Raw genomic sequence first — 17,526 nt, 5'->3', positions numbered from 1 at the left:
ATACACAAAAAACAATCTTGAAATTGAAGGTGTAGATACTTTTCTCTCTGAGCATGATGGTCAAGTACTAACATTAAATTATTTTATAAATAAGTCCTAGGAAAATTAGTTACTTAAGCAATACACATACAACAAAATTATATATATATATATATATATATATATATATATATATATATATATAATATATATTAAATATTTTAAATTAAAATATTCTAAACAAAATTTGAACAAATTAAGGAATTAATAAGAAAGGAAAGCTGGTCACAATTTTACCTTGTGAATACTCAAGAAAACATTAAATACTTTTTAAAATATTAAAAATTAATTTCAATTCAGCCTTATATAGAACAATTGTAAAAAGCGAGGGGGGGGCAATTTTGGCATAGTAATTCACTGACAGAGGGAAAGAGCAAAATTGTAAATTTGACAAGATTATCCTGACTGACTAATAATCACTCTTTATGTAGATTGACGCATGTACATTTCTCCATAAAATTGTAAATAAAGACTATTGACTATCCATAAAAGTCAAGGCCATGCATAAAATATTTTAGAAAAAGACTCAACAAATTAAAAAGTCATACTATGATAAAAAAAATAAATCAGACTAAGAACGAAACAGAAAAGTAGAAAACAAGTTAACATAACATTACTCAATATAAATTATATTTCCTTATATGGTGTTACATCAAAAAAGTTTAAATAAGATTCTTAAAAAAGAGCAATTAGAATCATATTAGAACTAAAAAGTAAGGACTCTGCCAAAGCTCATTTTACAAATTTAGATATTTTGACCTTATATAGACTGCATATTTTTCAATTAATTATGTTTGTGAAAAAGTGTATGCCAGGTTTAAAACAAGCATGTATACAACACAAGGGGAAGGACTTTAGTAGAAAACAATCAATACAATTTAGAGTTAGCTAAGAAAAAGACAAGTAAAACAGGACTTAAATTTTATGAATGTTACAAAATAATTTAAAACAAATAAAATCAAATGAAAATTTTAAACTAGAGCTAAGAATTACTGTATTAATATTTCTCCTAATTCAACAGATGAGATCCTTCTAAGTTGATTGCAATTTCTGTCTATTTCTGCAAAAGTCTATTTGTTTCTTGAAGTCTTTGTTGCCTTGAAGTATAATATGTAAACTACTGAACGCAATTTCACTTATAAAATTGTGTAGTACTAAATTGTTTTATGTGACACTATTCCTTGTACATTCATTGTACATAAAAATGAATAAAGAACAAAATGAAAAAGGTGTAGGTGAAAGAAATCTCTTCTTCAACAGCCATAAGAAATTTATTATGGCTAAATTTAATTAAAACCATAGATGAGAGTGATTCAAAATATCTAAAGAAAATCCCATTTACAATTACAAGTATTCTTTTGATATCTCATTTGTTATACATATTTCAAGTTTTTTATCATTGCCTTCCGGGTGCTACATTGGGACCTATAATGGATTCCATCACAAAGTCTAAAGATTTAAAAGAATGTTCAAAATCTGATTTTTTTCATCTTAGTAGGAGGCACCAACAATATCACAGTGAAGAATATTGCAAATCCGAAATAATTCCTTTCCCAATTAATCAAAGTGTACCTGGATAAGCAACAAGAATTCCTCAAACATACAAATCTTATAATATCAGCCATGCCCTTTAGGTATGACTTAGACAATGAAAGTCCTGAAAACCAATTAATAAAGGATATGAACCTAGTCATCAGGCAACTCAATTATAAGCACTCTCATGTCAAGCTTGTAGACTTGTATATTCTCTAGAGATGTCACCATACTACACACGGGTTACACATTAATAAGAATGGGAACATTTTCTTGTAAAGGAATATTAAGGATTACAGACAGTACCAAGCAAGACATAGCACCCATCCTATCAACTTCAAATTCATCTTCCACCCCCCTCATCCAAAAATGTGGAAAAAATCTCAATAGTGAAACAATGAAATAGCATTGATTATCCTTCACCACTAGGACAAATCGTATCCTAGTAATTGAAGACTTTCAAGACAATGTAGCTGTCGCTTTTGCTCACTTTATTTTGGCAGATTTTACTAATTAAAGCCATATGAGTAGAGGGATGGCTTTAGATTTCAAGAAAGCATTTGGCAGAACAAAGAGTTTGGACATTGTGCACAGTGATGTTACGCTTCAACACAGTAAAGTGGTGTTGCAGTATATGAACTTGTGACCAAGAAAAATTATCATGCAAAACATAAGGAAGATGACTACAATAAGGCTTTCAAAAACTTTATTTTGGATTTTAAAATCAAGGGTTTTAAAAAAAACTTGGTGTGCTCCCCCATGGGATGCATGAGAGACCAAATCATCTCAAGTGTTCCCAAGAAATATTGTACAGTTTCATCGTAATACCAGTTGCCATCATTGTGCAAGACGAGAAAGCTACGAGGACATTACACAATGGATTTAAACACAATGATTTTGCGGTTCAACTGTGCAAATGTACCTCTGAAGAGATGGACCTACGAAGATCCTCATCTGATATAGCCCAGACCATCTCCTTGGAGGACCGGTCATCCTCAGAGTGTGCGACAGCCCAATCCTCAGATGTAGAAGTGTCAGGGGATAATATGAGTGTAGAGGTTATTGATTCAGTGCAAAGTGTTAGCTCACCAACAGTGCTGCTGGAGGAATATGACTAATGCAGATTTAGTTAGAATATCTCAAAGCCGCACTTTGAACTCCTCACATCTAGCAATAAAGAGCAGCTTAGAAAACGTAGTTTAAAGCAAAATTTTAAAACTAATATATTACACCAAAACATGCAACATCTGGCAAGTCAAGTAGAACCATTAGAAATTGCCCTTGAAGGAATAAAACCAGACATAATTGTACTGATATAGGTTTTTGTTGGTATGTAGATTCCAAAATTAAGAACCATCAGTATTTAGAAATACTTATTTTATCAAAAGAAATATTTTTAGGAAAGTGTAAAAATGTTATAATTGCATGAGACAAATATAAATAAATAATGTAAATATACAAATTTTAAAGAGTTAAAAAAAACCTTCTGATTAGTCATGTCTTTTCCATATATGGTTTTAAATTAAAATATTCTAAACAAAATTTGAACAAATTAAAGAATTAATAAGAAAGGAAAGCTGGTCACAATTTTACCTTGTGAATACTCAAGAAAACATTAAATACTTTTTAAAATATTAAAAATTAATTTCAATTCAGCCTTTTATAGAACAATTGTAAAAAGCGAGGGGGGCAATTTTGGCATAATACAGTAATTCACTGACAGAGGGAAAGAGCAAAATTGTAAATTTGACAAGATTATCCTGACTGACTAATAATCACTCTTTATGTAGATTGACGCATGTACATTTCTCCATAAAATTGTAAATAAAGACTATTGACTATCCATAAAAGTCAAGGCCATGCATAAAATATTTTAGAAAAAGACTCAACAAATTAAAAAGTCATACTATGATTAAAAAAAATAAATCAGACTAAGAACGAAACAGAAAAGTAGAAAACAAGTTAACATAACATTACTCAATATAAATTATATTTCCTTATATGGTGTTACATCAAAAAAGTTTAAATAAGATTCTTAAAAAAGAGAAATTAGAATCATATTAGAACTAAAAAGTAAGGACTCTGCCAAAGCTCATTTTACAAATTTAGATATTTTGACCTTATATAGACTGCATATTTTTCAATTAATTATGTTTGTGAAAAAGTGTATGCCAGGTTTAAAACAAGCATGTATACAACACAAGGGGAAGGACTTTAGTAGAAAACAATCAATACAATTTAGAGTTAGCTAAGAAAAAGACAAGTAAAACAGGACTTAAATTTTATGAATGTTACAAAATAATTTAAAACAAATAAAATCAAATGAAAATTTTAAACTAGAGCTAAGAATTGCTGTATTAATATTTCTCCCAATACAACATATGAGATCCTTCTAAGTTGATTGCAATTTCTGTCTATTTCTGCAAAAGTCTATTTGTTTCTTGAAGTCTTTGTTGCCTTGAAGTATATGTAAACTACTGAACGTAATTTCACTTATAAAATTGTGTAGTACTAAATTGTTTTATGTGACACTATTCCTTGTACATTCATTGTACATAAAAATGAATAAAGAACAAAATGAAAAAGGTGTAGGTGAAAGAAATCTCTTCTTCAACAGCCATAAGAAATTTATTATGGCTAAATTTAATTAAAACCATAGATGAGAGTGATTCAAAATATCTAAAGAAAATCCCATTTACAATTACAAGTATTCTTTTGATATCTCATTTGTTATACATATTTAATTACAATATAGTTATTCACTGAACAATTATATAACATATTGGAATTTTATTATGATCTTGGCAAAACTACTACTCTCTCCTGTGAATATACTCTGGGCAGCTGTGTATTGAGTAATGTTCCAAATAATTGACAGCTGTAAAGCTTTGTTTTGAAAATGATGATGTTTTGCCCAAGTTTTAATTTTGTCTCAAAATTTATTGTAAAGTACTGATATATATCCATTCAGCTTAGTGAATTTTTTTCATCCGTCGATACACTCAAATTTTATGTTGTCAAGAGTACATTCAAATTCATTAATAGCGTAAGTTTGTATATATCAAATCTTTTCTAAAGATAGTTATCTTTAGTACACAGTTCACAATGTTAGGTATTTTAACCAGTAGTGAGTGTTTAATATTTGCTACGAAGTTATTTAAAAATCAGCTTTATGTGATCTTTATTTACAGCTGGCAATACACCTCTAACCTTACTTTTCTAGCCCTTGTGAATTTTAAAGTTTAACAATTATTTTTACATATAATAGTATAGATTGGGTCAACTAGGTTTGCCCTGTCTCACCTCGAGTTGATACCATAATACATTTCTTCTGAGACAATGAATAACAGGAAAGAGATTGAAGTTGATACAGTAATTTGGAGAATTACCAACATTGCAAATAATCATATTAAACAATAATTTTAAATTATTCCCTCATAACTTTTGAATCAAATTATTCTTGCAAGTTTAGGTTATAAACTGAATTGCCGTTCATGACAGAGCCACTAGTATACCAAACTAAGTTGTTGCATTCCCAATCATATCATGTTCCAAGATAAACATAATACATGTAGTTTGATGAAGGCAGATTCAGTCTTGAAGGCATTTAGTGTATATCCAATTTTGAATTTGGAAGAACTTTGTTGACTACGGTGAGTGACCCGCCTCCAGTACAGATCCTCTCCAAAAGCTGGCAGTCATCAATCTGTAAGCCTGTCTGGCCTAGTTGGTGTTTCCTCAGTCATGTCTGGCAAAGAGAGTGAGGGCTACTGGAAACAAATTGGTTATCAACCATCAATATAAGGTGAAGATGCATAAGTACACAATAAGTATATATTTTGCACACACTTATTGTATACATATGTATTACATACAAATGTGATAGGTATATTTAAGTTAAACATACAAACAGAGAATGGGTGTATAAGGTTTAGTTCAAGATTAATGGGTTCCTAGCATATATGATTAATTAATTATCCAATAGCATCCAGCAACTAAGGAAGTTTTTGAGTACAAACCACAGTAATTACGATCTTGGGTACTAAAAGTTATACAGCTGAAATCCAGCTTCCAATGCGAATTCCATCCCATCACCTACCCCCTTGGCAACTAGGGCACCTTGATAGTGCTACGTTATCAAAGGAGTTGATGTGTATGTCTAGGTGACACAGGTAACTGAATTCATTAAAATCTGAAGTACTTGAATTTCAGGACCATATTATTCACAGAAAAAAGAACACACAGGAAGTTTCACTGGAACAGTCGTTCACAATGCGATCTGATGGACAGACAGTATTACCATTGAAGGGAATGGATACAATATTAATGAATTCTGTTGAATGATGTTAATAACTAACCTCAGTGAGTCTTGGTTGGGATTATCTTTGATTTCTTCAGTTCCAGTCACTTTGTATAATAGAAATGCCATAGTTTAAGAGAGTAATACACCCTTAATACTGTCTGTACAGGCAGGCATCTTAATTTAACCCCCTTAAGAACAATGTTAAACATAAAACACTTTTATAACCTCATTTTAAGTTGTAGAATCATGGGAATATAGGATTAATACACATCCAAACGATTATTAGTTTTTTCTGTATTTTTATTGGTTATTCAGAAAATAACATGTCAATTTTGTTGTAATTCTCCTTTTGAATATTCAAATATTACATACTTTACTAAAACTAAAAATGCATTTGAATGCCTGTTTTTTATATATATATATATATATATATATATATATATATATATATATATATATATTTAGAGTGAAACATCTCTCATAGTTAATCAATTCTCCGACAGTAAATAAGGATATAAAAGTCTTTGATGATCAACATTGGTTTGTATAGCAAAATTCAAGGTTGTTTCACTACAGTCAGCTCTTAATAATCTCTTAATATTTTAAATATGTGGTGACATTAAAATTTTGTTGTTGTTGTGTATCTTAGAAAAATAACAATAAACTTCAAAGTTACTAGATGAATGTACACTTATAAAAAACATTGGTCTCATAAGCACCAAGGGTTATTTGTTTCCATAATAGTGGCTGCCCTGAGTGAGAGAGAGTGCTGGAGAATATGATAGCTTCCTTCCTCATTCCTCTCTTCTTCATGGTGCAGTCGTATTTTAGTTTGCCATTTTGTACTTGAGAGTGACGCATTCTTTTCAGAAATCTTGAACCAAGAACAAAACCGGCTGTTTCTCATCCCATGGTTTGAGTACCGGTCTATTAGACCATGTGTTTCTCTTACTGTGTGTATGGTCTCTGAGATGGGTGTTTCTCTAAAGAAATTAAGTGATTATTTCTTATGTTTATGAACTGTCGTGTTTGCATTCTATTGTAATGGCTCGACCAGTTAGAATAAATGGTCCTGATAACAGCGATAAGATTTGTAGACTGTTGGAAAATGACAGATGATGATGCTGAAGAGAGTGAAAATAGTGATGAAACATAGACGACTCGGATCAAGACAGATTTTATTTTATCGGGAGAAGGAAATGATGACTCAGACTCAGACGACCTAGAAAGTGGAGTTCCGGAAGATTCTAGATATGATGGCTAGCACAATTTCTTTGTTGGAAGGATGAAAAAATCGAACATAGGCCACCTCCTAATGCATGGAGAAGTAAACCTCAAAGTCAGGTAAGAGTTTTTTCCTCAAAACATTATTCAAGCTGAAACCTCTGTCTCTCTGGTTTACCAAGAATACGAGACAGAGCTAGGCAACTAGAAATAAGCCTATAAAAACCGAAGTTTTGGAACTTATTGTTTCATAATGAGATTATTCGTAAAACAGTGACAACACATCAAACTGAGAACAGTGAGATCAAACCTAGTACTCAGAACAAACAAAAGTAACTACAGAGACACTTGTACTGAATATATCAATGCACTTGTAGGTCTACTGATACTGGCATTAGTTTTTAAATCTAATGATGAAAAAATGGTTTTACTATTTATTAAAGATTCTTGTAGTGATTTTCTGCTACAATGTCAACTACATGATATGTAATTCTTACATCTTATCTAAGGGTTGATGAAAGTAACACAATGGTGGAAAGACAAATGGCCTTTCACCCATATCTGAAATATTTAATAAATTTGTTTCAAATTCTCAAGTTTCATACTGTGTGTTATATGAAGTGAAAGTGGATGAGATATTGGTCCCATTTTAGAGGAAGATGTGGCTTTAAAGTACACGTGCCAAAGAAGCCTAAAAAGTATGGAATTAAGATTATGTCTTTGTCAGAGATGCATACATATATACAGGGAAAGGTAGTGATAGTGTATCTCTATCTGAAGAAGAGCAAAACATGAGTGTACTTATTCAAGCTGTACTTCACCAATACAAACCAAAATGTAACAGCTGACAACTGGTTTATGATAAACTTCTACATATTAGAACTGTGAAAAAGGGCAAAAAAATATTCCACAAGAGTTTCATCAGCTAACAACTGGTTTATATCAATAGAAGTAAATGATAAACTTCTACATGTAGATCTGAGAAAAAGGTTAAAACAATTATTCCAGAAGAGTTTCTTTCCAACAAACAAACATTAGTTGGATATCACTATGCAGGTTTAGAGGTCCTCTTATCTCCTAATGAAAATGAAGCTGTCATTCTGACATCAACCATGCACCATAGCATTCAAACAGACGAAGATACAATAAACTTGAGATTATCTGCTCCTATAATAAAATTAAATGTGGAATAGACCTAGCAGATATGAAATGGCAGTTTTCTCATCCAGGTGAAAACCAGGAGATGGCCTCTAAGTGTATTCTATAGGATATTAAATATTGGAACAGTGAACTCATTTATAATGCATACGAGTTACTAAGACAAGATTTGAATTTATCAAGCAGTTGGGGTATGAGCTTACCTCTCTCCATGTTCATAGAAGGTTGGAAGATACACTGAACCTCCCAAGAGAACTGAAATCAAATATAGAGCATGTTTAAAAAAAGGCTTAGTCATATCAACGGCAGCGACAACAACCACTTTAAGAAAGACAACAGCAGCAGCCACCACATCCACAGCAACAGGATAAGCAGCAGCAGAAGTTCTAAGAGACAAAATGGTTCATAGGAAAACATGCTCAACTTGCCCCTATTAAAAGAAAAGAATAAACAGCGTACATGTACATAGCCTGTCTAAAAGCAATTTTTTTTGGATTGCAGTAGTAAACGCCTCAAGTGTACTAATCAGATGAAAGAGTGAATAGTTTTTTCAGTGTTTGAAAAGTTTTCAATTTAAAATGTTTTACTGTAAACTTATTCATTCAACATTTTTGTTTACTTTGCAAACCAGAAGAGAGAGAGTGAATAGGTACGCAAACATGAACGATTTCATTATAAAAATTTAAAAAGTTTGGGATATTTATAGGTTTTTTTTATTTACTTCAAATTGTTTTACTACTATAAGAATGTTTAGTATAAATGTATGTCATAAAACAACTTAATGAAGCAATACCATTTATTTTACTTGGAATTGCCTTACAAACTGCTGAATAAGGAATTACGGTCAGTGATACCGGATGCTTCTCTTTATAGTTGTGAGTCTAGTGTTTCCTTATAAGTATTAAATTTATATTCAAGAGGGTAATAATTTTAAATCAGTTTCTAATGTTGTCTATAACAATTTGTCTGCATCTCTTCTCTTTTCTGCCAGGTCATGCCTGATGAAAGTAGGCCATTGGAAGAGTCAACCTTCTGGGCAGATGATGAATTAGAAACTCCTGACCCCGGAATTGAGTTCCTGTGGACAGAAAAAAAAGCTTCCTGCCAAGGAAGATTACTTTGTAAAAAACAAAGTATTAAGTCCAAGGTTTGTTACAATTTATTAACTAAAACACTGTTTTTAGAATTTTCAGGTGATTGTGACCAATAATAAAAAAAATTATAAGTGAAGTCTAGCTCACTCATAATTTTGTGGAGACATTCTTTGAAATCTGGGAAACGTCGAGTCGCTTAGTTACAGTGTAATAACCTCAAAATAGTACCAGTAATATTCAGCAAAAGTGTATATTATCTTGTTGTTTAACTCAAATTCTTCTTTGTATGTGGATACACTTACTTACTTACTGCCGGGGCGTAACAAATCTCAGTCGATTCTTTGCCTCGTCTAAGAATGTGGATACACAGCACACAAAAATTTGTACACATTGTTACATTTTTCACCATTAATCTTTTTTGACAGTTTTAAGAGATATTGTACATGTATTTCCTAAGCTGATCATGCAGATTGATCCAAAGAGACTATATCCCATCAGAATACGATGAAGAGTAAATTTATTATGTACATTTGGTATACACCAATTGATTATGGACACTACAATATCAAATGATGTAATATGTTATTAATATCAAGAATCAAGATCTTTATTGACCATTAAGTAATACAAAATTACAATAGGCTTCGTCAGTTCCAACAATAAAATATCACAGCTTGCTAATTTAAAGATACATACAAATAACAATACTAATAATAATATAGTAATTTTTTGGTTAGTTCACATATTATATAACAATAACATATTATGTGCAATAAATAACACAAACACCAATACTAATATAATACAATACTACATTACATAAAAATTTTAAAATACCCACATTTAACTGTCACTAATATTATATTCTAAAAATTCTCTTACGGAGTAAAATGCACGACTTGACAGCCAACTAGAAACCTGCCTCTTAAATGGATTAAAATCTAATAATCTCCATGATTCAGGGAGTTTGTTAAAAAATTTTATTTGTAAATATTTATGACTTTTTGCATATTTTTCTAGTCTAGGAATAGGCAGGACTAAGTTGTTTACATTTCTTGTTTGATAACTATGGATACCATTAAAACAGAGGAAGTCATTAATATTCTCTTTTACATAAATTAAATTTTGAAAAATGAAAATGCAAGGTACAGTCATTATAATATTATGAGTAGAAAAATAAGCCTTACAACTAACCCTAAACCCTAAACCAAAAAGGATTCTTATTGCCTTTTTTTGCCATAAAAAAACTCTTTCCGCACCAGTACTACCTCCCCACAAAATATTTGAATACAATAAATAAATGAGCATGAAAAAAACTAAAATATGACATTTTCATCAACTCTTGGCTTACACAGGTCTTTAACTTTCTCAATAAAAAACAAACACGTGCCAATTTAGAGATTAAGTTGTTTGTATGATCCTCCCATAAAAGCTTCTGATCAATAGTGACACCTAAGAGTTTTATTGGCTTTGTCATTTTACTATCTATCTGCATTTGTCTTAAAGTAAACACTATATGTTCCGTTTTACTTTCATTTATTTTAAGATAGTTAGAATCAAACCATACATTGGCTGTGTTAATTACTCTATTAGTTTGATTGAGCACTTTATTTAAACAATTTCCATTTACTAAGATAGAGGTGTCGTCTGCGTACAGTATGGTATCACAATCTAAATTAACAGGCAAGTCATTAGTATATAGTACAAATAGCAAAGGACCTAGGACAGAACCCTGTGGAACTCCAGCAAGAACCTCCTTAGCAGATGAAATCTGATTTCCAACCGATACCATGTGCAATCTGCCACACAGATACGTCTGAAAAAATTGTAATTGCTCGTTATTTATTCCGTAATATTCAAGCTTTTTCAAAAGGACACCATGAGAAATTCTATCGAAGGCCTTGCTGAGGTCTAAAAGGGTCATTCCCACAAGTTCATGATCCTCAAAGCTCCTTAAAATCTTTGTCACAGCAATATCTAGGGCCTTAACTGTAGAGTATCCTAGACGAAAACCAAACTGGCTACATGAAAGAATTTGATATTTATCAAAATAATCTAATAATTGTTTTTTAACGCAAGTTTCTACAATTTTTGAAAATACTGATACAATTGTTATGGTCCTATAGTTATCAATACACATTCTATCACCCTTCTTAAACAGAGTTATACTTTTGGATGTTTTTAAGCAGTTTGGAAAGACAGAAAACGACAGACAAAGATTAACTATGTACACTAAAGGTTTAATTATGAATGGAGACATCCGTTTCACAATTTTGTTTGAAAATCCAAAAATATCCTCACATTTTGATATCTTCAGAGAATTTACAATGTCACATATTTCTCCCTCATCCACTCTTTTCCAACAGAACTTTACCGGAGGACGTTTAGCACTTGTTAAAAACACTTCATGACTTATCCTATTACTACTAGTAGACTGACTTAACTGCAATATTTCTTTACCAATATGTATATAGTGGTCATTGAACTGATCTGGTGTTATAGGGGGAAGAGAGACATCTGATTTGAAATTCCCTGATTCTTTTTTAATAATTTCCCAAGCAGCTAAACACTTATTACTAGCTTTATTTATAAACTCATCATTGTGCTTAATTTTTGCTTCTTTAATTTTTGCCTTATACAACCTCCTATGTGTACTATAACAATTTCTCAATTTTACATCATATTTATATGCTGGTAATTTTGCTACATTGGTAATATGTAGGATTATGATCTCTGTACCTCAGATATTAGTAAAAATTTAAAATTAAATTGTCTTTTATATCTTGTGTGGGCCCTGTAATGAGCTAGATAGGGCCACCAAACAGGAAAGAAGGTCATATAAGGAATTCACCAAAATATAAAAATGGAACATTTGATGAAGTCACTAGTTGTTGGCCAATCTCTCACATTTCCACTTTTTCCAAAAATTTAGAGCGAGTAGTGCTAACTAATTTGATGGACCACATCAAGCAGTACCATTTCCTCACTCCAAAATAACATGTTTTTATAAGAGACAGAATAACAAAAACTGCATAGTCCAACTAATTGAAACTAGAAGGATATATAGCTACATGTATACTCTTAGACTTTAGCAAAGCGTTTGATTATTTAGCTCAAATAATAAAAAAGCTACAAACTCTGGAAATCACTGATAAGGAAATACGCTGGTTCAAAAGCTATTCAAGCAAGAGAAATCAGATAATAGAACTTACTCATTATAAAAATAATAGTGACAAAAGTAAAATCCGAACACCTACCAGTGAGCAGAGGAGTGCTGCAAGGCTCTGTTCTCAGACCAATCTTGTATATACTCTTAACCAATTACTTCCCAAAATACCTTAAGAACCAGTGTGAAATGGTTATGTTGCTGATGATACAGTCCTTATTATAGCAAACAAATACAAAGACAAACTAGATATTGACTCGTTTGTTACTTTCATTATGGCTAAATAATACTGCTACCCAAATAGATTGGTATTAAACAGCTATATAAAAAGGGTGCTCATTATACAAAAGAAGACAATGAGAGTTCTAAAAGGACTGAACCTATTGGACACATGCCGAGCAGCCTTCAAGGAACTGAGAATCCTGACTGTTGTAGGACTCCATTCAAGAGACAATCCTCTTTAAAATAAAAACAAGGTAAGTAAGGACTGGTGATAGTTACTCCTACAATCATCATCTCAGTCTATTTGAGAAGAAACCTTCATATCAAGGATCAATATTGTCTTCAACATTCTTCCTGAACTTCTAAAATAATTGCCAGAACCTTCAAAACTTCCTTGAGAACTGACTGCTGGAGCGTCCAACCTACACTATTGAAGAGTTTTTCTAATGTAGGACACAACGTTTGACAAACACTGACACATGCACAAATTGTAACATAACATTAATGACCTTTGCTCTGTCCTTCAAGAATATATGCAATAAAGATATGTTCAATTCGATATTAATAACATAATAATAGATTCATTTAATTTTAACATTTTGGTAATTATAACATCCAGTTTGTTATTTCAGAGATCTCTCAAGTTTCAGTCATCGGGTTTGAGAAATAAGTTAACAAGTATACCTGAAAAAGAACTTGAAAAAAGGAAATCTGGGAATTCTTCTTCCAGTTCAGGATCCGATAGTGTTGTTGTGCAAATCAGCGAGGTCACGTATTCTTGTTTTCCACTGGCAAGTGCATACCAACCAGTTAAACAGACTGCCTTAAATAACTCTGGAAGCCAAATATGGAACTTCTACACTGACAGATGTGGAGGTTAGTAACTTCAATTCTATGTTTTCACCCCTTAAAAACCCTAAATACAATATGCAATCACCCTCATAACAGAATTTCTGGGAATTTGTTTGCATTTTTGCTGATCTTAGCTCCCAGAACCCATAAATTTATATTCTGGTACATACAAGTATGTATAGACATATGCAAGCATTATTATGCAATAAAATCTCAAATATCGGAATCTGAGTATGCCGGGTCTCAATAAAGTCACTTGATATAGTGTACAAAAATACAAAGTAAGAGCAATTAACTCAAAAACTCATTTATTGACATAGTAAATTTTCATTGTACAAAGGTTTTAAATTTACAACTATTCAAAACGCCTTCCATTTACTTCAGTAAATGTTTCAGAAGTTTTGTTTCTTATGAAACAAATTTTTCAGATCTTTTGTTATTAATTTCCATTGTAATTCATTTTCAATTTCTGCTCTCAGTTGCTGTAGATCTGAAGGCTTTTGAGTAAAAACATTATTTTCACAATTTGCCACACAGAACAGTCTAACGGTGTAACATTACATATTCTTTGAGGGTAATCAGTTGTACCACGTCTTCAGATTCATGTGCCATATGCGTTACACAGAGAAATTTTCTACCATTAAACTGCAATATGGTGGAGCACTATTTTGTTACCAAAAGAAGTTTGTATTTTCATACAAAGGAATTATTGTGTGGCTCAGGTTAAATCACTTCTTAGTACAGTAATTTCCTTAAGTATACAGTATTCCTAATTAAAACCTTTAGGACATCTGATATAATAAACTAGAAACTGAATTACAGCTCCCATTCAATTTCCAATACCCTGATATAAAGCACGGGACAGTGATTTTTAAATATGGTGGTAAACATTAGAAGTCAAAATGAGTATGTATGTATGAGTAGCAACTGAAAGAGCTTGGGCAGCCAGTATATACAGGCCACCACACCAAAATGCACCTGCAATGAGATTACATAGCTCTACTATGTATTTGTTTGTCCTTTGTTTTGGCTTATATGTATTGTTTTTTTTTTGTATCATGTTCAAAACATCATGAAGACTGACTAATCTTGAACGGCATCCAGTAAAGGTCACACTGTGACCAAAACTGGTAATACATTATTGTATAAGCTAAAGACAATTGGAGAGTAAGCCTTTTTTAAATTAAACATCTTCGTCTCATTGATAATTTGAGATGACAGCCATATTTTAAATCTGTTTCTTCTGTTTAATCTTGAAGGCATATTGATTTCTGTGAACAGCATTATTGAAAAAATGTAAAACAATGGTTTTAATGTTAAATCCTATTTTACATAATTTTGAAAAATTACATGTTCACAAAATGCTCAAACATGGATTGGTTAGATGAATGTTTTAGAATTTAAACTCCCCAAGACTTGTGTAATATAAAAATTGTAAAAATTACCTTGCATACTGATGTTATAACTGAGATTTAGAACCTTGTCACAGTATGATAAAGATTAACCAAGTCTCCAGGTACAGTGGAGGGTTGTGGGTGTAAGTCTTGATAGTCCTTGTAACACCAATATGTGTAAAAGTTTATTACAGTTACTAAAAAGAACATGTAGCTTGAACACTTTCTTGAACAAACACTAAGTAACAATTCATGATTAAATTGAAATTAGTTGCCAAAATATCCCCTTGGAAGACCAGGAGGTATCAACAAAGCCAGTTGTCAAGCTATACATGGAGGTTTTAGAATAGTACTTACTTGTGACATACATACGAGTACATACATACTTGTGACAGCCATTGCATTATATATTTTTACAATAAATTAATGATTTTAGATAAATCTGGAAGCTACGTTCATGACACGGGTTATATGTCCACATGGTTAAAATTTGCTATAGATCTTCAAAACAAAACTTCTTTTAGAGGTATCTTTAACACTTATCTATACTCAGTTTCATTAACCTGTTCACTGGTTGTGGTTACAGAAAGAGGTATAGAGTCAAGTGGAAGTGGCAATTCCTCGTCACTGCAGGAGAATTGCAACTGTGTGGTGTGTGGAGAGAAGGTGAACACGTGTGTCATGCACCATCACCAACGCCACCTAAACTTCTGTGAGGGCTGTGCCACCAATTGTTTCCATGACTCTGCCATCTGCCCAATATGCCCCCAGCGCATTGTCTACATTTACAAATATAAGGACATTTGATACATTTCTAAATTACCAACTTTGTTAGATCTTTTAAAATAAATACAAATTTTCTATTTTTGTATCAAATTGAGCTTTTATTCTAAGTGTGATACAGTTAATTTAAGCAAATTAATGCTGATTCAGTAATCTACCATTAATGTTTTTAACAGGGGTATAAGATAATACATATTCATTCTGCACTCTACTTACACATATTTACTTAACACTCCAATTTTCTTTAGTAAAACTAATTTATCTACATTACCAGTTTTATTTATAAATGCGAATCCTGCCAAGTATTATAACACGACCTTTTTAGTTTGTGTGAGTACCAAAAGAACCATATACTAGGACTATCCAGAAAGTAACAAACGTTTTGAAACAAAAAATAACAAACTAAAATAGGAACATTTTATTATATACTTTTTAAAGCTAGACTCTTAGGCTACTTTTCGACGTAACCCCTGTTCAATTTGAGACATCTATCATAACGTGACATAAGTTTTTCGATTCCAGCTTTTTAGAAATCTACCACCTGAGATCTTAACCACTGACTGACACCAGCTGAATTCAGCGTCACTATCGAAGCGCTGTGTTGCAAGCCAGGAATTCATCGCTGGAAAGAGGTGGTACTCGCTTGGTGTCACATCTGGGCTATAAGGCAGATGATGTAACATTTCCCAATCTAAATCATCCCAGACGTGTTGTGTACAATTGGCTGTATGGGGATATGCATTGTCGAGGAAAAACACAATTTTCCCCTACGCTTGTTTTGTATTGCTAGCCATAGCTTCTGCAATGTTTCACAGTAACTCTCTGCTTGATTGTTGATCCTCGTTCAAGGAAATCAACCAGAATTAAAAAAACAGTTGCCATAATCTTTCTCGCTGACAGTTTGGAAACATTTTCTACGAAAATGTGTGTGTCCCCATTCCATAGACTGCATTTTTGTTCCACAATTGATATGCTTTACCCTTGTTTCATCACCAGTAACGATACGATCGAGAAGTTCGTTGCCATGTTTATCGTATTCATCAAGGAAAGTTAACGATGCAGCAAATCTTTGTTTTTTGTGATCTTCCATAAGGATTTTTGGAACCCAACTGGCACAAAATTTGTGGCATCCAAGCTTCTCTACAACAATTTTATGAAGTAAACTTCGTGAAATTTGTAGAAAATGTTCAGAGTGTTCAGTCATTGTGAAACAGCAATTTTCACGAACTTTGTCATTGATTTTCAAATAAAAAAACTATAGTCACTAGACTAGGCTGACCGCTACGACTCTTGTCATGAACATTGGTGCTGCCATTTTTTAAGTCAATACACCAGTGCCTAACTCTGCTTTCACTCATTATTTCATTTCCTTAATCTTCACACAGTTGGTGATAGATTTCAATTGGTTTATGCCAACAAAAACCTTATCACTGAACGCACTTCACAAGTGGCAGGATTTTCAATTACAGCATTTTAATTAATCACAGTAAGAAAAGTAAGAGATACAGACCACAAGTGACTACAGCTCGATGCATACTGAACGCCAGTGTTTTGACACCAAGTTGGCGACTGTTGCCCCACCATTCAAAAACGTCTGTTACTTTCTGGATAGCCCTTGTGTATTTCTCACCTATATTTGATATTCATGCAATCCTACTGATTATTTTATACTGCATGAATATTTTTTCCCACATTTAAAAAAATTCTCGAAACATGGTTTTAATTCCTTGCAACAAGCATAATTTACTACAACTATCT

The 17,526-nt window shown here is 32.2% G+C and overlaps 1 protein-coding gene and 1 long non-coding RNA gene across 3 annotated transcripts; one reads left to right on the top strand and one right to left on the bottom strand.

The window, feature by feature from the left end:
* Positions 1-1,291: 1,291 nt before the first annotated feature.
* Positions 1,292-9,944, bottom strand: LOC124359806. The gene is made up of 3 exons (XR_006922190.1): positions 9,654-9,944; positions 8,461-8,512; positions 1,292-5,342 (listed from the first exon to the last, which is right to left on the bottom strand). It is a non-coding gene; the product is annotated as an uncharacterized LOC124359806 (long non-coding RNA).
* Positions 4,448-15,856, top strand: LOC124359805 (E3 ubiquitin-protein ligase CHFR-like). Of its 2 annotated transcripts, none has more exons than XM_046812848.1 (4): positions 4,448-4,618; positions 9,249-9,404; positions 13,372-13,615; positions 15,572-15,856. In XM_046812848.1, the coding sequence occupies exons 2-4, from the start codon at positions 9,252-9,254 to the stop codon at positions 15,790-15,792; spliced, it is 618 nt and encodes a 205-aa protein (XP_046668804.1). In that variant the 5' UTR covers positions 4,448-4,618; positions 9,249-9,251; the 3' UTR covers positions 15,793-15,856. The 2 variants fall into 2 exon arrangements, with proteins under 2 accessions (XP_046668804.1, XP_046668805.1); XM_046812849.1 differs by lacking the exon at positions 4,448-4,618 and adding an exon at positions 6,965-7,219.
* Positions 15,857-17,526: the final 1,670 nt, after the last annotated feature.

The sequence above is a fragment of the Homalodisca vitripennis genome, chromosome 4, assembly GCF_021130785.1.
Source record: "Homalodisca vitripennis isolate AUS2020 chromosome 4, UT_GWSS_2.1, whole genome shotgun sequence".
NCBI classification, from domain to species: Eukaryota; Metazoa; Arthropoda; class Insecta; order Hemiptera; family Cicadellidae; genus Homalodisca; species Homalodisca vitripennis.
The sequence above is the reverse complement of the archived record's forward strand: the minus strand, read 5'-3'. Positions and strand labels throughout refer to the sequence as shown.